This window comes from Amblyraja radiata, chromosome 20, assembly GCF_010909765.2.
Source record: "Amblyraja radiata isolate CabotCenter1 chromosome 20, sAmbRad1.1.pri, whole genome shotgun sequence".
Taxonomy (NCBI): Eukaryota; Metazoa; Chordata; class Chondrichthyes; order Rajiformes; family Rajidae; genus Amblyraja; species Amblyraja radiata.
In genome coordinates, this window is record NC_045975.1 from 13,140,146 (window position 1) to 13,166,646 (window position 26,501).

Here is a 26,501-nt window from a genome sequence, read left to right on the forward strand (position 1 = left end):
ATGAAAGGTTGGAACCTCCCTGTATCCCTTTGATCCAATAACTGTTCCTTTAGTATAGTAAGTGCCGCTAACACTACTCTACTTAGAGGAGTATTGGGTCAATGAAAAAGCTCAGCAACTATAGACGAGTATCATGTAGACATAAAAGTACATGCGTCTGTAATTCAGGAAGAATGAATACTTTTGGCTTTGGCTTTGATTTTGACATCGGGAGAAGAATGGAGAGCAGGGGAGAGACAAGACTTTGCCTTCCATCACAGTGAGGAGGAGATTCACTGTGATGGATGTTTGTGTAAATTGTGTTGGTGTGTGTCTTGGTTCTTTTCTTGTATGACTGCAGAAACCAAATTTCGTTTGAACCTCATGTGAGGTTCAAATGACAAATAAATGGTATTGTATTGTATTGTATTGTATTGTATTTTGAGTGGACAGGGGGAGTCTGCATGAATTTGCGCACAGATTGTTATTCCGAACCATATATATTTAATTTAAGTTGACCACAGTAATGAACAGAGGAATCTCTAACTGACATTATTGATAAGAATTGGAGAAGGCATAATATCACATCTCATTAGAGAGCATCAGCTGAAGTTTGTGCTTGGAGAACAAAAGTTTTATTAATCTGGTTCAAAGGGGGTCAAAGTAGAGTATATGCTCAAGCGTCTTTTAAAAAAAAAAACTAGTTGGATGATGGCATCAGAAGTCATTTATTTATGTATGACGCAAAGCGAGACTGCAGTAACTGCCACATCTCTTTGCAACTACTACAGGCATAGCTTTAAAGATAGAGAGGAAAGGTTGAACGATTTATGAGCACTGAGAGTGGTAGGTACTGGAAACATACCGTCAAGTGATATTTAAAAGGCATTTATACAGGCACATGAGGGAATGCAGCGATACAGACCATGTGCAGGCAGGTGGGATGAGTTTAAACTGGCATTGTGGTCAGCGTGGACCCAGTGGCCGAAGGGACTGTTTCTGTACTGTCCTATACCCTATGGAACTCTGAATGGTCATAATTATGACAAATGGACATAACGAACTGTTACAGTACAGGACACCATTTGGCCCATCATGTCTTTGCCAGTCCTTACAAGATCAGTCACATACACAGAAGACACAAAATGCTGTCTGGCAACTGGCAACATCTCTGGAGGGAAGGAATGGGTTGGGTTTCGGGTCGAAACCTTTCTTCAGTCTGAAGAAGGGTCTCAGCCCGAAACTTCACCCATTCCTTCTCTCCAGAGATGCTGCCTGTCCTGCTGAGTCACTCCAGCATTTTGAGTCTATCTTCGGTTTAAAGCAGTATCTGCAATTCCTTCTGACACATTTAGTCACTTAGACAGATAAGTTTGAGGTCATTTATCATGGAAAAAATATAGCAGTCTAGAATAATTTTCAAATCATGAGAAACTAAAAAGTGTTGACATTCAGAAAGTCTTAATTGTACGTGGATCACTAATATGTCACAGATAGGTGCAGGAACTATTAAAAAGGCTTAAAGAATGCTGGACACAATCAGAACACAATGTTGTGGCGTTAGGATTAGATAACACCTCCTTAACATTTGTTTTTAGTCGTGGGCAACACATTTTAGGAAGGGTATACTGACCCAGGATGGAAAGCAGTGCATATCTTTCAGAATGTTGCTCAACCCAAAGATTAAAATACAAAGACCGAGTTAGAAGATGAAAGTGTGATGTGATCAAAGCATTCAAGACATCAAGGAGAACTGATAGAGTGACAGAAACTGATTTTGCTGGCAGAGTAGCGTATGGAGTAGAGTCGGATACTTCTTTATCTCTGTGTCTCCCTCTCCCGAATCTGAAGAAGGGTCACAACCCGAAACGTCACCCATTCATTTTATCCAGTGATGCAACCTGAGTTACTCCAGCATTTTGTGTCTATCTAGGGTATGATGGACACAGTCTGACACTTGATGGCAGGAAACACTTCTACACAAATTGGGAGAAATCTAGAATTCTCCTCTGCAAATTGCTGAAAATGCTGGGCTAATTATTAATTCTGAAGCTGAAATTAACAAAATGTTATTAAGGGATTTAGGGTAAAGGCAATTACGTGGAGAAATGTCTAAGGTTGGTGATAAATTCTGCAAAAGCACAATGAGTTACATTGCCTGAAGTAAAAACAGAAAATGTTGGAAATATTCAGCTGGTCAGGCAGAATCTGAGGGAAGAAGAACAAATAACAATTCTGGCCAAAGACCTTTCTTCAAACCCCTAAGTGGTCTTTTCCAAAGCTTCAGAGGTGGTTATTAAATGTAAATTGACACACAAGGATTAGTCAGCAAAAATGTCAAGAACATTGTTAAGGTGGGAGAATTCCAGAATTAGTGCCTAACCAGTTGAAGGCATTTCTGTTATAAATACTGTGTGCGGATTCAGCTTATAGAACAGTCTCTTAGAAAAATAACTAATGCAGAAAAGTGGAGGTAATTAATTAAATTACTTTGAAAGCTTGATTCTCAATAACCTATTTGTGTCCAAGCCAGCCATAAAAATGAATACCTGCTGATGCTGAAGTGCAATTCAGGGAGTGATTATGCTTGGACAGCACCTTAAAGCAGTCTGACCACAAAAGCAAATTCTAAGAAGTGAAGGCGTATTTGTCCCTTGCAGTCTAAACGTCTGTGGCCCACACAGTTTGTTTAATGCATCAAAAGTATTTTGAACGATTTCCATAATAACTATTGATGCTTTGAAGAACAAAAACAGTTTTGAGGTTTAAAAAAAAAATTAAATGGCATGAATATAAAATAAAATATAAAAACTGTTTTTCTATCCACGGGTGCTGCCTGATCTGTTGTGATACTGATATTTTTATAGTTTTTATACCTGCATTCCACGGTAAATATCTTTATTTCAGTGTAAATAATAATAATAATAATGGATAATAATAATAATAATAATGGATGGGATTTATATAGCGCCTTTCTAATACTCAAGGCGCTTACAAGTAGATACACAGGACCATCACTCACCGAGTCCACGCCAACCATTGATTTCCCGTTCACACTGATTCTATGTTGTCCCACTTAACCTACACATTAGGGGCAATTTTAAAGAGACCAGTTAACCTACAAACCCACACGTCTTTGGGATGCGGTAGGAAACCGAAACACCTGGAGAAAACCCAGGCGGTCACAGGAAGAAAGTGTAAACACTACAAAGTCAGGACCGAACCTGGGTCTCTGGTGCTGAGAGAAGGCAGCTTTACCAGCTGTGCCACTGTACTGCCCATTTACAGCGTTTTGAGTCTGAATTTCCCTCATTGGTATTGAAGAAACTGTGGGATTGCCACCTGCCTCTGAACTTGCTGCAACCACACCTATCATCCCAAAATCATACTCCAGCGTCAGCCTATATCTGTCGCAAACAATATGCCTTCAGTTGTTGCCTTGGCTCTCCAACCACATATTACCCTACAGGATCACTTCTAACTTCAATATTCTCATCACCAACCACACAAGAACCGAGTATCATCTGGGTAGCAAAAACACCACGGTCACATTTGTAATTTCTTGGCTCCAGTTCTGCCATCAACACAATAACTCCAACTAAACTCCTGGATGCAGGACTCAGCACACCTCTCTGCAACTGGATACCTGATATCCTGCCATATAGACTGCAGTCACTAAGGAAAGGCAACCAAGAATCCTCCTGGATATTTTTTAGCCGTCCAAGGTTGCATTCTCAGCCTCTTACTACATCCCCCACACACTCACAACTGTGCGGCCAAATTCTGTTCTAACTCTATTTACAACTTTGCAGACGTCACCACCGGATCTTGAACAATGACAAGACGGAGTACAGGAAAGAGATAGAGTACTTAGTAACACGTTTTCAACATAACGTCTCTCCCAATGTCAGCAAGACAAAGGAACTGGTCATTAACTTCAGGAAGCAGGGTTGGGGTGCACACCACAGTCTGTACCAATGGTGGAAATGGTTCAGGTTCCTGGGTGAAAGCATTACCAGCTATTTGTCCTGGTCCAACCACATTGACGGTATAGCCATGAAACCACACCAAAGCCTCTGCTTCCTCGGAAGGCTCATGAAATTCTACAGTGACTCCTACAGATTTCTACAGATGACCATTAAAAAAAATCCAAACAGGACGCACCGCAGTTTGTTACAGCTCTGCCCAGGAGCACAAAAAAAATTGCAGAGTAGTGAACACAGCCCAGTCCATCGTGCAAATCAGCCTCTCTCCATCTACACTTCACGCTGACTGATGAAAACAGCCAACATTATCAAGGATCAGCCACCTTGGTTTTCTCCCCTCTCCCATCAGGCAGAAAAAAGAAAAAGCTTGAACCACATCCCACCAGACTAAAGAACTGTTTCTCTGTTGTTATCAGACTCTTGAATGGACACTTCATATGGGAAGAGTTTATGGCCAATTAATATCTGGACTTTATAGCTGCAACACCACATTCTGCGTTCTGTTTATTTTCTCTTTTGGCACTACCCATTGTACTCAAGTAAGGGATGATAGCACTCATGTAATGGCATGATTTGCCTGGATAGCACACAAACAACGTTTTGCCACTGTATCTCAGTACTGCCTCTGTATCTCAGTACATGTGACAATAATAAACCAAAACCAATTGCAGCTCTAACTTGAAGGTCAGGAGGGAAGACAGTGGCGTAAAGATTGTTGGCAGTTATCACATCTCTACTGAGTGAGCAGATTATCTTTAGGAAAAAGTCTTTGGACTTCAATTTTTAAACAGTAGAACCATTTAAACAGCACAGTAACGGCAGAATTGAATACAGCATCCTTCTTAATCCACTTACTCAGTAATTCTGGCATTTTTAAATAAACCAGCACAATTCCTGTGGCATTACTCATGGCAAATTTTACGTAAGCAGGATTACCAAATGTACAATTTTATTATTCTACTGCCAAGATGTGTAATGTGGGTGATCGGTTGTCCGTTGCTAAGATGTACATATGAGGTTCATTTGTTCTGTCAGGAGAATTTTCTCCACAGGTTAGCAACTGCTTTAAGTATCCGTGCCAACATCAAAAAGCTACAGGAAATTACCATTTTTCATTCATTTTTTTAGCATCCACATTACGAAGAGCAGAATGATTGCTTATACTGACATCAGAAAGAACAGGCTTTAAACATAATCTTAGCTCCAATATTAGTGGGTTTCCAATTTCCTTGTCTGAACTACATAATAATGGGAGTAAATAATGCTGCGGGGCGGGGGAGGGGTATAAAGAGGCAACTTTGTGGAGGAGGATGGAGTGAGCAGGGAGCAGCAGATGAAGGAGCAGCTGCAAGCAATTTGCTAAAGGGTGATGTGGTAGAAGCAGTTATGATAGCAATGTTTATGGGACGTTTAGACGGGTTTATAATCAGACAGGCAATGGAGAGATACGGACCACGTGCAGGCAGATGGGATTAAATAGATCTGCATCATGATTGACACAGTGAGCTGAAGGGCCAGTTCCTATTGTTACAAGATAGGGAGGAAAGGCAGCCTATTTGGCCCCTTGAGATCTGCCCCATTGTTAATATCATAAGATAGGAGCAGAATTAGGCCATTTGGCCCATCGTCTGCTTCACCATTCAATCATGGCTGATCTATCTCTCCCTCCCAACTCCATTCCCCTGCCTTCTCCCCATAACCCCTGACACCCGTACTAATCAAAGCCATCACAGCCAATCTTACAGCCTGGTGTCACTTTCCTGCAATAATCCCAGTTCACTCCACTCCGTTAATTCAATGTTAGCACATCTGCAATCAACCTCTTCAAACTGTTTTCTGCCTTTCTCCTCTTTTAAGAAGCTTAAATATTTCAACTTTCATTAAGTTTGACTGCTCTAATATCTCCTTATATGGTGCAGGGTCAAATTTTGCTTGCTAACTATCACTGCTGTGAAATGTCTGGGGTCATAAAGTGCCTCGGACCATTTCCTTATTTTGAAGGGCACCAGGGACGTACAGCACCACCACCTGTACGTTCCCTCCTTTGCCACCTACAACGATGCCAGTCTTTTTATCATTGCTGGGTCTAAATCGTAAAAGTTGGCAAAGACCACATTCAGAGTACCGTGTGCAGTTCTGATTGCCCAGCTATAGGAATTATGTCATTAAATTGAGATGAGTGCAGAAGGGATTTACCAGGATGTTACCTAGGCTTGTGGGCTTGAGTTGTGGGGAGAGGATGGGACATTTGGAGGGGAGGAGACCGAGTGTTGACTTATTGAAGTGTACAAGATCATGAGGAACATGGATAAAAAGAACACTCACTAGAGGATTCTAAAACAGGAGGACATAGACTCAAGGTGAGGGAGAGATTTAAGAGATACCACAGGCTCTGCATTTTGGTGCAAGAGGAAGCTGTACAAGCAGAGACAATTACAAAATTCAAAAGGCTTTTGAACCGGTATATGGATAGGAAGGGTTTAGAAGGTTATGAACCAAATGAGGGCCAAGTGTGACAAACCCAGAATGGTTAACATAGACAATGTGAGCTGAAGGGCCTATTTCCATGCTGTACAGCTCTATGACTCTTCTTAATACTATTGTCAGACTTTCTTCAAAAAGTACTCTTAGGTTTCAGGCGGCTCACTACCAAGCACAATTTGGACGGCGATAAATACTAGCTCAGTAACACCTATGTCTCAAGAAGTGAATGTGATGAGAGGTAATAATCATAAAAATGCAAATACAAATTTTCTTTCTGGAACAAGTAATAGCACAATGCTACAAGGGAAGGGAGGAGTTTCACTGCATTTTGGATTTAAATTATTGATTATTTAGCAGGTTGGTGGCGTTAGAGGACACATAATTCTACCAGCAGACAACATAAAAGTTCCTTTTATAAGCACTTAACACAGGATGCAACATACTTTTCTGTCCATCACCTGATCCATCTTCAGATGTGAAGTGCTCTGCTCTGAAGTAAATGTACCGCGCTAATCCTCGGCACTTCCCATTCTCGTCGTACTCGCTGTCCGTTCCCGAGTCCTCCTCCGCCGTGTCCCAGGTCTCCTTCTTCCCTTCGCTAGCCTTCGAGCGGCGGCTGTACGTGATGCTGTGAGAGTCCAGGCCGTTGCTCAGGGAAACGGGGGCCGTGTCTGCGTTGCACAAAGTGTCGCTGCTGTGGCTGGAGCTGAGGATATCGCTATCCACGGAGCTGGTGCTCCTGTCGTTGTTTACGTCCGAGTCGGACCTCTCCTCAGACTGCAGCGGGACCTCGGCATCGGAGGAGGGAATCCGGTTTTCCAATTCCCTGTTGTCCACAGAGGCCGACAATTCAGTCTCTTGCGACGGGGACTCGATGGTCTCAAAGTCACTGCCTTCAGCACTTTTCATCCCATCACCATTCCCTCCCAAAGTGCAGGACAACTGTTGCTGGTGCTGCAACAGTGAAAGGTTCTTCAGTCTCTCTGTGCTCTCCTCCAAAATGGCTTCCACGGGCTTCCTGCAAGCAGAAGACGTTCCTGCAGACTCACAGCTGCCTTCTTGATTGACTGGGTCTCCGGCAGCTTTTTGATGCAGCCCTTGGGACCCTGGTGATTGTTCTGGCAACGACACGTAAAGCCGAATGGTGTTGGCATGCTGGTCCAGTAGATGCCAGAGCTGTGATTCGGTGAACGGTGCCTGATTATCCTGCATGTCCAAGCTTTCAACAAATATCTGGAACATAAGATGACCCAGGTTGGTTTAGTTTAGTTAATTTAGAGATACAGCACAGAAACTGGCCCTTCGGCCCACCGAGTTCATGCCAACCAGACACAGACACACACACAGACAGACGCAAGCATGCACTATTTACAAATTTAACAGCCAATTAATCTAAAATCTCTAAGTCTTTGGAGTGTGGAAACCGGAGCACCCGGAGTAAACCCACGTGCTCATGGGGAGAACACACAAACTCCTTATGATTTAGGCCAGAAACTAGACAGCACCCGTAGTCAGGATTGAATCCAGGTCTCTGGCTCTGTAAGGTGCGTTGAGCACTCTCACGAATCTATAGTTATGGGTTTTTCACGAATTCACTAAAGGAATACTGGTAGCAATGCTATTTTTTTTGATAATTTTATCACGAACCATTATCGGTAGAGAGAGAAACACAGCTAATTTTGCAGTTGTTGACAGCAGATTTCGCTCCACAGATGCTGCCCAGTCTGCTGAGCAATTTCAGCATTTTGTTATTTCAAAGTTTCAGCACTTTGCTGTCTCCGGCTTTCTTGAATCACCCCAGATAGTCGGATGATGGTACTCTCCCAAAGCTGTTGAGGAAGGTACTCCAAGATGATCCAACAACAATGAATGAATTGAGATACATTTCCAAGTCAGGACAGTGTGCAACTTGGAGTAGAATCTACGAAAAAGTGGTGTTCCCATGACCTGCTGTGTTGGTGATAAGAGATTACAGGTTTGCGAGCCGATAATAACAGTCAAATAATCGTGCAATTTATTTTGCAGGTGGAGCATCCTGTAGAAACAGCTTGATGGGGATGGATGGGGTGCACACTTATGGCATGAATATTACTTTAGACTTTTGAGGTACAGCACGAAACAGGCCCTTTGGCCCACTGTCCACTATCCTACACACTAGGGCCAATTTAAAACGTTGCCGAAGCCAGTTTGCAGTGCACAAATTATGTGCCACATCTGTTAATTCAAAATAATTACATTGTCTGAAAAGCTTCTTGCTATTATCAAATCTCAGTAGGATTGCAAATCTGTCGTTGCCTATTATTAATGATTTGGATCATTGCATGTAGTAAAATTCTGAATGCATTAATGATTTGGAATTAATGATTTCTTGATCTTCAAAATACATCAAAATACACAGGTTATTTGAAGTATAAAGGCTTAATCAATTGGTTCCCCAAAGGAAATTAATTATTTAAACTGCAATATCATATTACACGGACTAAAGAATAATGCCGTACATTCTACTGGGAACATGTTCTTATATGCACGTCACTTACACACGAGTGCACGCACATTCAAGCAAGCGCACACACACACACACACACACACAAGCAAGTGTCCTTCATATATAATACCCAATTAATCTCACAATTATTAGAGGATTTCAGCGGGTCAGGCAGCATCGGTGGAAGGAATGGACAGGTGACTTTTCATGCCGGGACCCTTCTTCAGACTGAACCCAAACCAAAACATCACCTGTCCATTCCCTCCACAGTTGCGGCCTGACCACTGAGAGCTTCCAGCAAATTTTGCGCAAGATTCCTGCATCTGGAGTTCTTTGATCTCACAATTAGCTACACAACTGAGATGAGGAAAGACTTTTTCCACAGAGAATTGTGAATTGGTGGAATTCTCTGCCTCAGAAGGCAGTTTAGGCCGATTCACTGGATGCATTCAAAAGAGAGTTAGATAGAGCTCTTTGGGCTAGTGGAATCAAGGGGTATGGGGAGAAGGCAGGAATGGGGTACTGATTGTGGATGATCAACCATGATCACATTAAATGGCTCGAAGGGCTGAATAGCCTACTCCTGCACCTATTGTCTATCTATCTATGCAAGTATAGTACAGCTCCAGTGAGGGAGTTTGTGCGTTCTTCCATTGACTGCCTGGCCTTCCCCTGGATGCCCTTGTTTCATCCCATGTCCCAAAGAGCTGGGTTGGTTGGTTACTTTAAATTGTCTTTAGCATAGGCCAAAATATCAACAGGAATTAATGAGCACATGGGAGAACAGGTTACTGAGAAATAATTGGGTTATTGCTCTGAGAGCCAGCATTGACTCAATGGGTGAAGTGGCCTGAATCATAAGGACAATAATTTCCCTTCAACAAAATGGTATCTTATAATCTGTATTTAATCAGCTCATATAGCTTTTTAACACCAAAAGGTTTTAACACTACTTGCTTCACTGTTATTAAATCATACATCACCAGCCATTCAGTTCCCTCGGGTCTTCTCTAAAAATATAATGTAATCCTTTTATAAAATTAATCTTGTACGCTCACCTTGTTACTCCTGAAGAATCCTTCAGCCTTCAGTGTTTTGCTGGGCACATGGAGCAGCCGCAGATCATTGCAACAGCGCTCCAGTACGATGCGCATGTGTTCAGCAGAGAGTCCTGTTGCCTGCAATTCAAAAAAAGTGGCAAATGGTGTCCATTAGGGAACAGCTTTTCAAAAACAAGCAATTCAATGTAAACGCTATTTAAAAATAAACATCTTTACTAAAGAGCCACAACCCCTCTCCTCAATTCATTCTCTCTATCTAAACTGAACCACTGCATTTGGCATCCTATTTGATCTTAAGTAGTTTTTTTTGTTTGTTTATTTCCACCTTCCCGACAACATTTGACTGAGCCCTTTCCTCAGCTCATTTGTTCATATGTTGCAACTCGAACACCCAGGAACAAAGACGATCACAGCGAGTGGGAGATAGTGCCCGGTCTATCACAGGTACTGACCGCCCCTCCCATCTCAGATACCTGCAGCCGATGTTGTTAGGCAGTGGTAGGTTCTGGGGGTGTTGAGAATGTGAAACTATAAAAACAGGATTCATATAGGATTAATGCTATAGCCTACGGAAAAGTGAACGCTCAGTCTTTTTCAGAGGATAGAGGATTCCAAATCTAGCGAGCATAGGCTTAAGATGAGGAGAGATTATAGAGGGATCTAATGAGCACCTTTTTCATTTTGAGGGCAGTACGCATCTTGAATGAGCTGCTAGAGAAAGTTGGTGAAACGGATACAATTATGATGTTTAGGACATTTGGACAGGTAAATGTATACGAAGGATTTAGAGGGATATGGGCCAAATGCAAGGAAATGGGATGAGCTCAGTGGGCCAACTTGGTCGGTATGGACAAGATTTAGTTTAGTTTAGAGATACAGCTTGGAAACAGACACTTGGGCTCACCGAGTCCTCAACAACCAACGATCACCCGTACACTAGTTCTATCCTACATACTATTTACAGAAGCCTATTAACCTGCAAACCTGCAAGGTCTTTGGAATATGGGTCGAAGCCAGAGCACCCGGAGAAACCCCACGCAAACACTGTACAGACAGCACCTAAGGTCAGGTTTGAACCAGGGTCACTGGCACTGTAAGGCAGCAGCTCTACCGCTGCGCCATTGTGCCGCCCTTGCGCACTGTCACAATCAGTAAGTTCAGCCCAAATGTTCTCAGAAATGTTTACTGCCAGAAAGTGCTACCAGGAGACTAAACATTCCTGCTTCTGAAAAATTTTCGACATGTTCTCAGAATAACATTACAACACTAATAAGTATAAGATAGATAAACTGCAGATTTATGAGTTAGCTTGCCTCGATAATCTTTATCAGTTGCAGCAACATGTGGGACACGCCAAAGTGTCCAAGCACATGACCACTAAAGCACTGAATGATGCATTTATTGATGTTAGAGCCGAGAGCTCCACACTGTGGACAAACACGGATTCAACATGAAGTTAGCACTGGTGAATACTGCTCCGAGTGGCCAAATAACACTCTCACATACATATAAACAAATCGAAAGGAACCAACACATGAAAGTTTGCCGTGAAATTTGATAACTAAGAGGCAACAAGGTGTGGCAGAAACCTGGGAGAGAGATTATCTGGAAATAGAACAAGTCTTTTGCATTTTTCACTGGGAGATAGGATCTGGCACAGCATGTAGACAGCGATAGTAAGGGCAGACACAAATTGCTTGAGCAACACAGCGGGACCGGCAGCAGCTCGAGAGAAAGGGAATGGGCGACATTTCGGGTCGAGACCCTTCTTTCTTCCTACACATGATCGTGAGGGTAACTGGATTGAAGAGTGGGTGGGAATAGAGAGCAAGACAAAGGTGGGAGAAATTTAGCTGTAGCTGGCCGTATATGATTGTGGGTGGGTGGTGTGAAGAGAAGCGTTATGTATGGGTCATGTGTAGTTGACACTTGGTCGGGGCACAAGACCTTACGAAACAGAATCTGTCCCGCTGGTCCAATCATGACCTCAATTCCATTTTGTTCATTGCTGTCCATCAATTTCCCTTCAAAGATGCTGCCAGACCTGCACAATTCCCCAAGCACTTTTGTGTTTTGAATCCCAGGTAGCATCCTGGTGAATCTCCTGTCACCAGTGCGGCAACCATATCTGCAGCTCAGTTTTACCTCCATTGTGATTAATTCAGAAACTTGATAAGTTCTATGTGGTACTAACTATTAATGGGAGGGGGGGGGGGGGGGGAAGGAAGAGGTGAGCATAAAAGCAAACTTGTGCTTAAAATACATGTGCCGATCGAGTACTGCCTATGAATCTGTCTGACGAAGGGTTCCAAACCGAAATGTCGCCTGTCCATTTCTTCCACAGACGCTGCCTGAACCGCTGAGTTACTCCAGCAACTAGTCTAATGCTTATAACTTTGTGTCTTAATTTCAGGTCCCTTGATTTACAAATCACTCACTCAGCAGCTACGTAAGGGAAAGACAGTAACATTGCAATCATCCACCTCGGTCAGAACTGAAAACAGATGAAATCAACTCACACACATGCATAGCATGAAGGGGCATTGGAATTACAAAACTGTCATCATTGGTCAGCGTAAATGGCCCAATATTAATCTTCCCTGACGTCTGTCAAGTTTGCAGCACTTGGATCTTTTCCGGGCTCCTGAACCAAAATTTAGGTTCCTTTATTCTCTCAAGTGGGGATTTCTGCAACCCATTTTATCCTATTGATCATTTGTGTGGTGTCGCCAATTAATTAGGTTTTCTTCTCTGTTGAACAACTCCACACACATTTAATCCATGGACACCGGTGATCAAATACTCTATTTCCAGACAAGGTTACAGAAATTTAGCTGCTGTTTCAGATGAAGTTTTGACAAGATTCTTTCGTCGGATGCTGCCTGACCTGACCTGCAGTTCCAGTATTTTTTTGATTTCCATTTCAGATTTCCAACGTCTGCAGGTTTTTCTTGTGTTTTCTTTCCAGAAGTCTTACCGTCTTTCCGAACAGCATTGCCCATTTCCAGTATTTATGATTACAGATTGCACAAGAAACAGATCTCGTCAATTTTCAAGTTTCTCCTGAAGACAACACTTTCACGGCAGAAATTAATCGAGTCAATCTACACTGCACTGAATCCAAGTATGTCGTTCGAGTCAGAGGTCAGAGGTGTCCAAATGTCTTTTAAATGCCCTTTCAGTTCAGATACCCAAGCTAGTCACAATACTGTAGCAGAGTACAATGTTATTTTGTTCACATCACTCCAAACACCTCACAATAAACAATTGCCATCCTAATTGATTGCTTGCCTGCATGTTTATTTTCTATGTCTCATGAACCAGTACTTACGAAGATTCTGTACACAAAACACTAGTTTCTCACCATTTCTTTTTCCTATTCTTTGTACCAAACCATAAACACATATTTTCCCACAAAGTCCTCCATCTGTCTTCTCCACCATTCACCTGTTTACAATCAATCGCAAACTCTTAACATCCTCTGTAGAGCTCTTTTCCAGCTAGTTTTGAATATCATTGAAACAAGGTAATTTGTATTACCTTTCAATTCAAACATTAATATATAGCGTAAAGTTTGCGATTACAGGACTCTTGGAAAATGTCAACAGGATTAAAGAAAAGTCAAAATGAATGATTGAAAGGGAAATCATGGGGTTTTAGGGTGTAAATGGTCAACTAGATATGGGTGGGGGTACAAAGAACCACATTATCTCTATCCTTTCAAATCCATATGCCTATCCAAAAGACTCTTAACTGCAATTATCATCACGGCAGCACATTCTATGCACATACCACCCTCCATGTAAAATGAATTGCCACGCACATCATCCTTAACATTTGCCTCTGATACCTTAAAGCTATGCTCTCTAGTTTTTTTTAATTTTCTATCCTGGGAAAAAGGTTCTGATTGTCTATCCTATCTACCCCTCATACTTTTACACATTTCCATTAGGTCTCCCCGCAACCTCCGGAATTCCAGAAAAGACAATCCACGTCTGTTCAACCTCTTCCTGTAGCTAACACTCCCTAATCCAGGCTTTATTCTGGTAAACCTCCTCTGCACCTTTTCCAAAGCCTCCACATCCATCCTGGTGAACAAAACTGCAGCCTATACTCCCAATACAACCTAACCAAAGTCGTATAAAGTTGCATCATGACTTCCTTGACTCTCATGCTCAATGCCCCAACACATGAAACTAAGCATACCATATGCCTTCTTTACCACTCTACCTACCTGTATTGCCACGTTCAGGGAGTTATGAACTTGAACTCTATGATCCACCTGTACATCAATGCTGTTGAGAGTCATGCATGAATTGTATATTTTCCCCTTACAATTGACCGCCCAAAGTGCAACACCTCACACTTGCTCAGATTAAACTACATCTGCCATTTCGCCACCCATTTCTGCAGCAGATCTAGATCCCTTCCTCAACCTGCAACCCCAGAGATGTTGGTGTCGTCAGCAAACGTATTAACCAACTTGACCCATTTACGTCCAAGTCATTTATATATATCACCGACAGCAGAGGTCCCAGCACAGGTTGCTGCGCAACTACAATTGTCACAGACCTCCAGCCTGAATATTGTTCACCACAAACTTCTTCATCCATCAGTCTTCTATCAGTAAGCCAGTTCTGAACCTATACGACCAAGTCACTGTTAATCCCATGCATTTTAATCTTTTGCATCTGCCCACCATGAGGGACTAACAAATGCCTTACTAAATTCCATGTCGACCCTACCCTCATAAATCCCATCAGATCCTGGGGATTTGTCCACCTCAGTGCTGCACTTACCCTCAACACACCACCACCTCCACACAGAATTTCTCCCAACAGGCCATTCCGCTAATAGTCCCTTTCTTTTTATCGGTTGTGTATCGGTTCCTCAGCCAAATACCTGCTTTTTAAATGTCCTGCATTCCCTCGAAAAAAAGCTTATTTTTAATGAATACCTGCTTTTCATTTAACTGTCCCGTTGATATTTCAAAAATGTTTTCTCTCAAAAACGTCTCACCAACTCTCTCCTCAATTTTTGAAGATAAAAAAAATCTCCCAACATTTGTGCACCTTCCCTTCCTTTAGTTGCCAGCTGTGTCTCTTCCTCAACCAATCAAATTAATATTTTATAATTGCCCTGCCACTTTTCCCTTAAGAGTGTAGTCCCAAACTTCCAACCTGCCTCTCTGCAGACATTGGACTTTTTCTCCACAACTGTATCACTACAATGCTGAAAACCATATTCTGCACTCTGCCATTATTTTCTCTTTGCTCTACATGTGCGTGGTTTGATTTGTAGTCACGTATGGTCTTATCTGATTTAATTGGATAGCACGCAAACAAAAGCTTTTCATTGTATCTCTGTACACATGACAACAATAAATGAGTATCAATATCATTTCATACTTGAGCAAAAAAGCTGGAGTAACTCAGCGAGTTGGACAGCATCTTGAGGACCTGGACAGGCGTTTTTTCAGGTCAGGACCCTTCTCGAGTGCAAATTTGGTCGGTGTGGGTGCGGCGAGTCGGCTGCCCTGCCAGCAACTTGTTCGTTATTTCGACTTTTTTGATTTTTTTTTGGTGTGTCTAATGTTAGTTTAGGTGTCTCTTATGTGGAGGGTGGGGGGGGGGGGGGGGATTGGGAGGGAAAGGGGGGGGAACCGCTTTCGGTTGTCTCCTCGACGGAGAGTCGACTTTTTCCATGTTGCCTCCCTCGCGGCCTAACAGCATGGATTGGAGCGGCCTTTCCCGGAATCGGGCCCGGAGCATCAACAGCAGATGCAGCCCGGACTTGCCGGGGGTCGCCAGAGAGGAATGCTCCGATCGCTGTTCTGGTGACTTTGGCATCATGGGGCTGTGGTCTGCGGAGCTTCTAGCCGCGGGCGTGGCGTGGACTTACCATCTGGAGTCTGGGATCCCTTGCCGGGGATCGCTAGAGAAGAGCTCCGACCGCCGGCGTGCAGCCTAAAACATCCTGAAGCCGCGGTCTCCGGTAGGAAAGTGCCGATTCAGGGTCTCCAAACCGCGGAGTGTGTTTGACCGTCCTGACATCAGAGTTTTGATCATCCCAACAAGTGGGTCTGTACATTGGGCCGTCCGTATTGGCGACCACGGGTGAACAAAGGAGGACTGGCTGAACTTTCTTGCCTTCCACCACAGTGAAGATGTGGTGGATGTTTGTGTTAAATCTTATTGTGTATTGTGTGTTCTTATTCAGTGTATTGCTGCTGACAAATTCATTTCACTGCACCTTCGGGTGCATGTGACGAATAAAATCGACTTTGACTTTGGACTAGGATCGTGCCCCGAAACATCATCTATCCATTTACTCCAATATTGTGTGTTTTGCTCAAGATTCTAGATCCGCAGTTCCTTGTTTGACTATTTTATACTTACTGCTTGCCCTTCTCCCTTAAAAATCCTTATTACCTCTACAATGCCTGACAATAAATATCTCATACCTATCTTTTTCTGTTAGAGCTACATAGGTCAGATGGCAACTAAATGGTATTTGGTGTTGGTTTATTATTGTCACTTGTACAGAGTGAAAAACTTTATTTGCATGCTATCCATCGAAATCATATTTATACACGAGTATGATCAATGTACTCATTGTTAACACTGAGTGCTGGGTCACATTTGAAACACATCTGTCTACTGCTAATCATATAGAAACATATTCTCTGTTTTGTGCCTTGAGCAAACATTGCTTGCAGGTTGACATTCAGTCTAGCGTGACAACAATGTGTTGTGGGACTCTGTAGATCCAATACAAATAGAAAAACAAACTGCAGAACCAAACGGGACACAACTCTTACCTGGGAAATGATCTGTTTGAACTCGGCCACAGTTTGGTTGAGGTAGGCCCGAACATTGACGGGTGGAGCCAGGGTTTCTGTCTTCAGGTCAACCACGTGCACCTTCACCATCACTTCTGAACAAAACAGTAATGGGTGAACATGAGATGGGCAAAGATGACAATGACATGTTTGTTCTGCCACTGGCCTTTGCTAATACCATTTTATGGCCTCTAATGGCTATGTTTTAGCTACAAAATCAAGCAAAACAAAATGATATCTTCAGTGGCAAAAGTTCAATATTTTTTGATAAATATCCTTAACTTATGCAGACTGCTGAATATACAATGCCTCTAAAACACACAACTTCATCAGCATTCACAAGGCTAGAATTGTGCTGGTCTTTCCACCTTGTAATCTGCAATTTTAACTTCAAAGACAAGCGAGCAATATTTTTTGGAATTACCCAGAGAAATTCAACTGATGCATGTCCATTTTAAATGACAGGTACATATCTTAAACTTCCACCACTGCTGCTCAGGGATTACACAGTCTCCACCTGTCTAAATGGACACAGCAACATGAGGTACGTATGGAGATCTGTAGGATTCCAAATCCTATTTGTTCCCCTTATTTGCAAAAAAATAAGCAACTCCACACCAAAACATTTACTCTTACACGAGTGTGAGATCCCGAGCTGAGAGCTGGAGCGTGGAAAATAGTTTTACTACAACCAACCCCAAGGCTTCCTCGTGCAGTCTCTGCTGTTTACGGCATTGTGATTACGGTGCTTGCAGTCACAGGAAGAATAGATAAACATAGCAAGGAAGCCACAGGAAAGGGTGAAACATTACTCACTGCCAGAATGTTTGAGTGTCACTTTACCTCAAAGACATTGTGCTCTGAAACTGCTTAACTATAAGTCACTAAGTGACACATGGCGCAAGGTAACATGGGGCATTATTTTTGCTCTGCTTCCTTCAGTTACCGGTACTTATAACATACAATACATTTACAAACTCGAGCCTCTAAAAAAGCACAGGCATTTTTTAAAAAACTTTCAGGATGGATTTCATCCGGATGTACCTGGCTTGCAGGCATGAGTTATTGTGAGAAGTGGGATAGGCTGGGATTGGTTTCTTTGGAGCACAGCATTCTGAGGGGCGACATTGTGGGGGGGCACAAGATCACGAGGCCATGGATAAAGTGAATGCTCAGTCCTTTTTCCCCATGGTAGAGGATTCTAAAACTCAAGCGTATAGGCTTACAGTGAGAGGGGAAAGATCTCAGGGGCAACTCTTCGACTCAGAGCATCGTCCATATCAGGAACAAGCTGCAAATAAAGCTATAAAAGCGGATACAATTGTGACTTTTAAGACATATGGACAGATGTATGGATAGGAAGCGTTTAAAGGGTTACGGGCCAAATGCAGGAAAATAGGACTAGCCGAATATGCTAACTTGATCAGTATGAACTAAGTGGGTTGAAGCATTAATTTCCATGCTGTCCAGTTCTATGACTCCATGACCTCTGAAGTATCAGTTTCTGGATATCAATAAGAATCTCTACTTCAAACTGGGCCCAACTAAGAACCAGGTAAAACTTTCCTTCTAACTTTGATTGGCAACTTATTTCTGACAGACCATGTCGATACGGTGAGGTGTTGGGACATCAGGTTTCTGGATGCAAGGAATGCTCAGGGATGCAAGGAATGCTCAGGGATGCAAGGAATGTACACAATGATTTTCATGAAGTGGATGGAATTACATTGAAACCAGATGACCTGGAAACATGCCATACCACTCTGACCAGTATTTTTCAAGCAAGGTCACCCTCCGATTTTCTCATGGTATACAACAAAAGATTCCAATCTCAGCACATTTGCCTGATACGGGCTCAATCGTCTGCAGAATAAAGTCTCAGCTCACGTCAATGTCCAAGCAAAGATTGATTGCACATGAACTAAGTGACACGCTCTGCATTTGGCCCTTAACCCTCTAAACGTAACGTGTGATAAATCAAGCAGCTTTTTTTTTTCCATTTCCGGTTTTAGATCATCTTTTGGAGAACCAGAAGTTGCCCCGGTGATGTTTATCCAAGATCTGGATAAGATTTCAGACCTACTGAATGCAATCTATATAACCTATTGTACCGAACTTAATTTTTTTTTAAATTTGTTCAAGAAAACTGTTTGGGATCTTGGTGAATCCAACATAATCATACATCCCATATTTGCCTTTGAGACTGAGGTAGGAACAGTTCTCTGCAGTTCTTTTGGTGAAAGCGTTCACACAGTGCTGTGGGGGATTAACATCTGGAATTTAGACAGTGGTGAAAGACTAGCAATATACAAGTGCATGGTTTGAGGGGAAACTTAACAGCATTGATGTGCAGAGCAATCTTGGAGCCCAGGTTCATAGCTCACTACAGGTGGCAGCACAAGCAGATAGGGTGGTAAAGAAGGCATATGGCATGCTTGGATTCATTGCTAGGGACATTGAATCTGAGAATCAGGAAGTCTTGATGCATCTATATAGAACTTTGGTTTGGCTGTATTTGGAGAATTGTGCGCAGTTCTGGTCATTCCATTATAGGAAAGATGTGGAAGATTTAGAGATGGTGCAGAGGTGGTTTACCAGAATGCTGCCTGGAGTAGAGGGTTTCAGCTACAGGGAGTGGTTGGATAGACTTGGATTGCTTTCTCTGTAACATCGGAGGTTGAGGGGAGACTTGCTGGAAGTTTATAAAATGATGAGAGAGCTAGATAGGACAGTCAGTTTTTTTTTTCTCCCCAGGGTGGAAGAGTCCAACACTAGAGGGCAGAGCTACATGGTGAGAGGAGAAAAATATAATCGAGATGTGCGGGGCAAGTTTATTTTTAAACAAAGGGTGGTGGGGACCTGGAACGCATTGCCAGGGGTGGTCTTGGAGGCAGATATGATAGTGGTGTTTAAGAAGCTTTTAGTTAGGCATCTGGATTTTCAGGGAATGGAGGGATATGAATCACTTTCAGGCAGATGAGAGTAGTTCAGCTGGGCATCATATTCGGCACAAATATATCGTGGGCCCGTTCCTGTGCTGTACTGTTCTATGTAGAATGGATTAAGATGCCTGGCAAAAAACAGAGGCAGCATAAGAAAAATATTACAGGTGACGACCTGGATCCACTGGTTGAAAAGGACTTTGAAAGTTATTGTTGAATCGCCTCCAATGTTGGTGAGAAACCTTCACAAGGTGTTTTGGATAGGCCGTTACTTCAGGCCTGGACTCGAGTGCTTATCTACTGCAGAAGCTACATTTCTAAGCAATTTATCAGCAGGTCATGCTAAAATTAAAATTGAATTTTAATACGTTATTTTTCTACAAGTATTTTGAAATGATAACATTGTTTTCACTTTCATAAAGCCAACACAAGAAACGTACCTCCCGACTTGTATGGTTGAAAGTTCTGCTCCTGTCGCCTCGTCTCCAGCAGCAAGTCAAACATGTACGATGACTTGACTCCACCCAGCAGCATCCCCATGGGGGTCTCCTCTTCTCCCTCGTATGAACGCTCCAGGTAATCGTGAAATTCGTCGTACTTGACCAGCCGGCAGCAGTCGAGCGGAAGCACACCTTCTAGTTCCATCAGCTTCAAGAAAAGGCAGAGGAACAGAAGTTGTTATTCACTGTTAATGCACTATTAACTATGGTGTAACCTTCTTCATGCACATCACCAAATACTGCATTAAACCTCTACGGGTATACAGTGGAAAGCACACTGACTGGTTGCATCACAGTCTGGTTTTGTAATTCAAACACCCAAGAATGAAGGAGGCTGCAGAGAGTGGTGGACAATACCCTGACCTCCTCACTATAAAGGGATTTAGAGGAAGTTTTGCCTCAAGGCGGCAGCTAACGTCAAAGACCATACTGGCTACGGTCTCAACTCACTGCTCCCATTGGGAAGAAGGTACAGGAGCTTGAAAACCATTACCCCCAGGTTCAAGAACAGCTTCTTCCCATCAACCATTAAGCTCTTGAACCACACTGTACAAGCCTATCTCTGCTCTAAATTACTATGGACTTTGTTTAGGTAGCACTACTTCGACTTCATTATGGTCAGTTTACTGAATATTACTGATAAATATACAATAAAGAATGATACAATAAAGTATTTGTTGTGTTGCTGCATTAATGTACCTGTAAAGGCACCACAAGTAAGAATGTAATTGTTCTGCTCCAGGCACATATCTAATTCATGGTTCAATGGTGCTTTATTGTCAAATGCAATTAAATTATTTTTGCATACATCACACACGTCACCATATTTTAGCGCCATTTGCAAGTCCAAAGTCTGGTCCGGGTCCCGACCCAGGTAAGTCCCAGGCTGTTGCAGGGCCTCTTCTGTCGCCCTTGACTGGCAAACTGACATCCCTCTCCTCACCTTTGGGGTGCCTCCTGCAGCCGATCTGGAAGGTGCTGGAGGCAATACCCCGGTTACTCTTGATTCCTGAACAGCCCAGCGGTGTTTGAGGTAAGAAATAGAGAAAGTTTCCCCAAACGGAAAATGAATTTAGTTATTAGCTCTGGCTGGTTAGTTTAAGCTCTTTCCTCATCTTCATACCTTGTACGCTATCTCCACAGCTTCCCGTAACGTTTTGTCCTTGTGGACCTCCAGTTTGTTCTCCATCATTGTCTGTCTCATGGGGTGAATGCAGAAAATCTTGATCTGTAACAGAAAAATTACATGAACCATGAGAGGATTGACAAATGTTCTGTGTTTTTGAGGATCTTAGATCAGCATTGGCCAACAGAAAATGCTGCTTAATGTAAGATGAGGCTGCTATTAAAAGAAAAACAGTAAGTGCTGGAGTAACGTAGGTCAAACAGTATCAAGGGAGGGAATGGACAGATGACCTTTCAGGTCAGGACGCTTCTTCAGATGGGTCCCGACCTTCTCAAAAACCCTACTCAAGTACTGCAGGGGAACATTCTTCACAGGTTTCCATTTATAATAATAATAATAATGGATGGGATTTATATTATGTAAACTCATCTCATACCACAGGCTCCCAACACCACAAATTTGAAAGTCCCCTTTATTATACATTATTTTTGTTAGAGCATTTCAGTATTCTAGTACCTGAAAATCAGTATTTTGCTGAGGAAATCAGTATTTTTACACGGTGCCATATTGTTGAAAAAAAATGTTTTTTTATGTGCAGTCATACCCATGTAAGAGTACAAGAATACATAACGTTGCTACCAATTGGCATGTCTTCTACGCACCTTACTTGACAGTGCATTCATTGCCATCTCTTTGTATACTGCTGTTTGAACGGCTGCTTCCAGCTTTTAGCACCAGATGATGATGTAGAAGCCATTTTGGAAGCCTCCCTCTCCCTCTCTCTATCTCCCTCCTTCCTCTCTCCATTCCATCTCCCCCTCCCCTCCCATCCCTCCCTCCATCCCTCCCCCTTTCTCTTCCTCCCCCTTTCCTTCCAACTTTCCCACTTTTCCTCTCTCTTTTATTCCCTGCCTCCCTCTCTTATTCTCCCTTTCTCTCCCTCTCTCCCCCTTGAGCCCACCCACTGTTCTGTAAAATCAAGGCCAATCCCAATGTAACTGCAATCCCACTGGTAACCTTTCACCAGTAGGCTTAACCAGAATTCTACCACTGCCTGAAAAATAATCAAAGGCTCAACTTCCACTGAGAAAGAATTCCAAAGACTCATTGTTATACGAGAAATTTCCTGAGCCGTCTGTGACCCATAGTGCTGTGGCCATAGCGCATTGTGTAATGCCCAAAGCGCTATGTTTAAAGCCCATAGCATTCCAGCCGGTAGCAATATATTTAGAACCCACAGCGCTTCATTTAAATTCCCATGCGCTAAACTGACAGCGCTCTGTTTAAACCTAGAGCGGGACAGGCAGCGACTGGAGAGAAGGAATGGGTAACGTTTCTGGTCGAGACCCTTCTTCAGACTGAACTGAACGCCGTATTTTAAATACGTATTCCATAACACAAAATCGTACATCAGTATTCTAATTGCATTTCCGTACAAAAAAACGGAAAATCCGTACTACTTGCCAGCTCTGTCATTCCACTCCCAACTCCTCCAATCCCCTTGTCCTGCAAAACCATGCATTCTTCCAGTTCTGGCCTCCTGATTATCTTAAATGAATCCAGGCCACTCATGGCTATGTTTTTAGCATTCGACGCAAGCTCAAATTCCTTCCCTACCTCGCGTTCCTCAAAGGCACTTAACATCTCGCCCTTTGTCCTAGCTTTTAGTCAACAGCCCAAATATTTTGTCACTCAGGGTGAAAATTCAGTTACTAATCATCTCTGTGACAAGCTTATATTTCATTATGTACAACTCAACACTAATGACAAATAACATCCATAAGCTCGGATGCAGTCCTGATCTGCTAATCTATCTCCTATTCAATGTTGAACTTTTTCACTCTAACTGTAATGCTACAATGCCGTATCTCTCGCTCTATTTTGCCCACTGGCATTTTCTTTTGGCACAATATGTTGCACTTGTGAGGAAGTGATTTGAGAAGAACATTCTTGCTATTGAGGGAGTGCAGCGTAGGTTTACAAGGTTAATTCCCGGGATGGCAGGACTGTCATATGCTGAGAGAATGGAGCGGCTGGGCTTGTACACTCTGGAGTTTAGAAGGATGAGAGGGTATCTTATTGATTGTTAAGGGTTTGGACACGCTAGAGGCAGGAAACATATTCCCGATGGTGGGGGAGTTCAGAACCAGGGGCCACAGTTTAAGAATAAGGGGTGAGCCATTTAGAACGGAGACGAGGAAACACTTTTTCTCACAGAGAGTTGTGAGTCTGTGAATTCTCTGCCTCAGAGGGCGGTGGGGGTGGGAGATTGCAACCATCACGTGGTCCGCCCTGTTTCGACGAATGCAATCAATCTGGCGTGCACAATCAAGTAAGATCAAATAGAGCAAGTTGTCCTACAACTTTAGGCTGTGCACGCCATACGCAAGAAGAAGGCAGTGGAGGCCGGTTCTCTGGATACTTTCAGGAGAGTCTAGATAGGGCTCTTAAAGATAGCGGAGTCAGGGGATATGGGGAGAAGGCAGGAACGGGGTACTGATTGGGGATGATCAGCCATGATCACATTGAATGGCGGTGCTGGCTCGAAGGGCCGAATGGCCTACTCCTGCACCTATTGTCTATTGTGCAGGGCTTGATTGAACTCATGTGATATGATTTGACTGGATAACAGTAAGATGATTTTCTTTGCGCTTCTCGGTACATGTGACAGTAGTAAAACAACACCAATACCAAATATGAAGGTCTTAATTACTGAAACACTGTTCAGCACCAACAGGATAGTGTAGCCACCTGAGCCTCTAGATTCACACTAGCACGGTTTCACTTTCAATTATTCATCAGCGTGTTTAAATAGCTACTCAGGTGTACAAAAGCAAAGCCAAATCGGATGGGCAAAAAAACAGTTTTGTCAGCAACACCTGCAACCAGTAATCAAATATTTAGAAAACTGCAGTTACACATTTAAGAACAGGGATGAAGTGGAGGCATTATAAAGAGGCTGGTTATAGTTATTGACTGCAAGGGATTGGCTTAGGTTATAGGTTAGGTGAGGTTAGACAGGTTGGGAGGTTTTCTTTGGCACGTAGGAGGCCAAGGGATGACCCTATTGAGGTGTATAAGATCACAAGGGGCATGGATAAAATTAATGCTCAGTGTTTTTCCCCCATGGGAGAGGATTGTTAAACTTGAGGGCCTAGGCTGGAGGTGAGAGGGGAAAGATTTAAGAGGGACATCAGAGGCAACGTTTGCACTCGGAAGGTCGTCTATACCTTGAATGAGCTGCCAAAGCAAGCTATAAAAACAAATACAATAATGACTTTTTAAAGATATTTGCACAAATAATGATAGGGAAGGCTATGGGCGAAATGCAGGGAAATGGGACGAGCCCAGAATGCCAACATAGTTGACAGGGACAAGGTGGGGCAAATGGCCCGTTTCCGTGCAGTATAGTTCTTTGACTCTAGAGTCAACGTAGAAGTATTTAAACTGGAATACAGTGCACATGGAACAGGGGATTCAGTAATGTTTGCTGTGATTGGTATTGCCAAAGCTTAAACTTCCTCCATCCTATGACCTTCTTGAGATCTCCTGTTTCAAATTGCTTGTACAATCAACAGTTATAGTCATGGAGGTATACAGCACTGAAGCAGGTCCTTTAGCCCATACTCATCCATGAGGTCCAAGTGACCTAACCAAACTAGTCTCACTTGTCTTGCATGATCCATCATTGCTCCAAACCTTTCCCACACATGTACCCATTAATTGTACTCGTCTCCACCATTTCCTCTGGCAGTTCCTTCCATGTACACACTACCATCTGTGTGAAAAGGTTGCCCCTCACTTCCTTCCATTCCCCCACCTGCATCCATATCTTCTGCTGCCTGCACTGTACAGAGCTCCCCCCTTGCGCCTCCATCATATTAAAATCTACTTATGATCGGTCTTTTGGTTATTTACTGAAGTTTTTTGCGTAGTTTGATATTTTTAAAACCACACTTGCATCAGTGCTTCCCACAAGCAATATATTATGTACTGCTGTGATATTCTCTCCAATCAATAACACAACACTCCCTGCACTCTTACCTTCAGCCCTAACATGCTTGTAGCACCCATACAACAGAGCATTGAGCTGCCAGTTGGACTCAGCCCTCCACCATGTTTCTGTATTAGCTATAATATCTCAGTCCCATGTACCTAAATCAATGTCCTGAGGTCATCTGCCTTAATTGAAAGATTAGCAAAAAAATGATTTCTTTAAGTTGAAACAGCCAAGATGTTAAGTTTAATGTGACTTGTATAATACCTTGCATGTATTGCGTTCAATTTCTTTCTGCCTTTTTTCTTGCTCTTCTGATTCCTTCTCCTTTTGGACCAGGTGATGAATATGCTTTGGAAAATCATGCACCTCCAAGAACTCTACCAGAGAGAAAAATTAATCTCTACATCCCAAACACAACAATGGCTAAACATTCAAGATGTACTAGTCACCTTGCAACAAAAATTAAGTTTTTAAAAGATTATTTGCAGCAAACAAGGGAATGTAGAGCAGCACGAAGTGGGCCTTGCGATGTCTCGCTGAACGGGAAACTCAATCCCTCGATATATCCCCAAATTTCCAAACTACCTTGTAGCAGCCCTTGTACTTCAAAATATCTATATTATTTAGTGTCTCTTTCATTTCTCTCCACTTTCATTTTAAGCTAATGCCCTTTAGTTTTAAGAATGGTCTACCCTGAGAAAAAGACTGAGCTTTCACTTTATCCACGCACCTCATAATTCTGCACACTTCAATAAGGTAACCTCGCACCCTCTAATGGTGCCATGGAAAATATCCCAGCCTAACCAACCTCTGAAATGCACCTTCTGAAAATGCAATGACTGTTTGTAAAGCAGGAAGTTCTGTTAGTGATTATCTGCAAACAGCAAGCTCTGTTAGTGATCACCACGTTTGCACTTGGTCAATGACAAATATTAGTCTGAATTATGGGAGGTCAAATGCAAGGGGAAAATATACAATTAATGGCAAGACCCTAAACAGCATTGATGTACAGAGGGATCTTGGGATCCAATCCATAACTCCCAGAAAGTGGTAATACAAGTAGGGAGAGTGGTCAAGCTGTCTAATGGTATGTCTGC

General features: G+C 42.7%; 1 protein-coding gene across 6 annotated transcripts in view; it reads right to left on the bottom strand.

Moving 5' to 3' along the window:
• The window catches only part of usp47 (ubiquitin specific peptidase 47), a 106,251-nt gene that overhangs the window by 18,838 nt on the left and 60,912 nt on the right, over window positions 1-26,501 (bottom strand). For 4 of the 6 annotated variants that reach the window (XM_033038838.1, XM_033038841.1, XM_033038840.1 and 1 more), the window contains 6 exons: window positions 25,669-25,781; window positions 21,402-21,506; window positions 20,219-20,426; window positions 16,816-16,931; window positions 9,993-10,112; window positions 6,893-7,682 (listed from right to left, as the gene is read on the bottom strand). In XM_033038838.1, coding sequence (XP_032894729.1) covers window positions 6,893-7,682; window positions 9,993-10,112; window positions 16,816-16,931; window positions 20,219-20,426; window positions 21,402-21,506; window positions 25,669-25,781 — 1,452 coding nt within the window. The remainder of the gene's footprint in view (window positions 1-6,892; window positions 7,683-9,992; window positions 10,113-16,815; window positions 16,932-20,218; window positions 20,427-21,401; window positions 21,507-25,668; window positions 25,782-26,501) is intronic. The other 2 variants (XM_033038839.1, XM_033038842.1) reach the window with 1 other exon arrangement.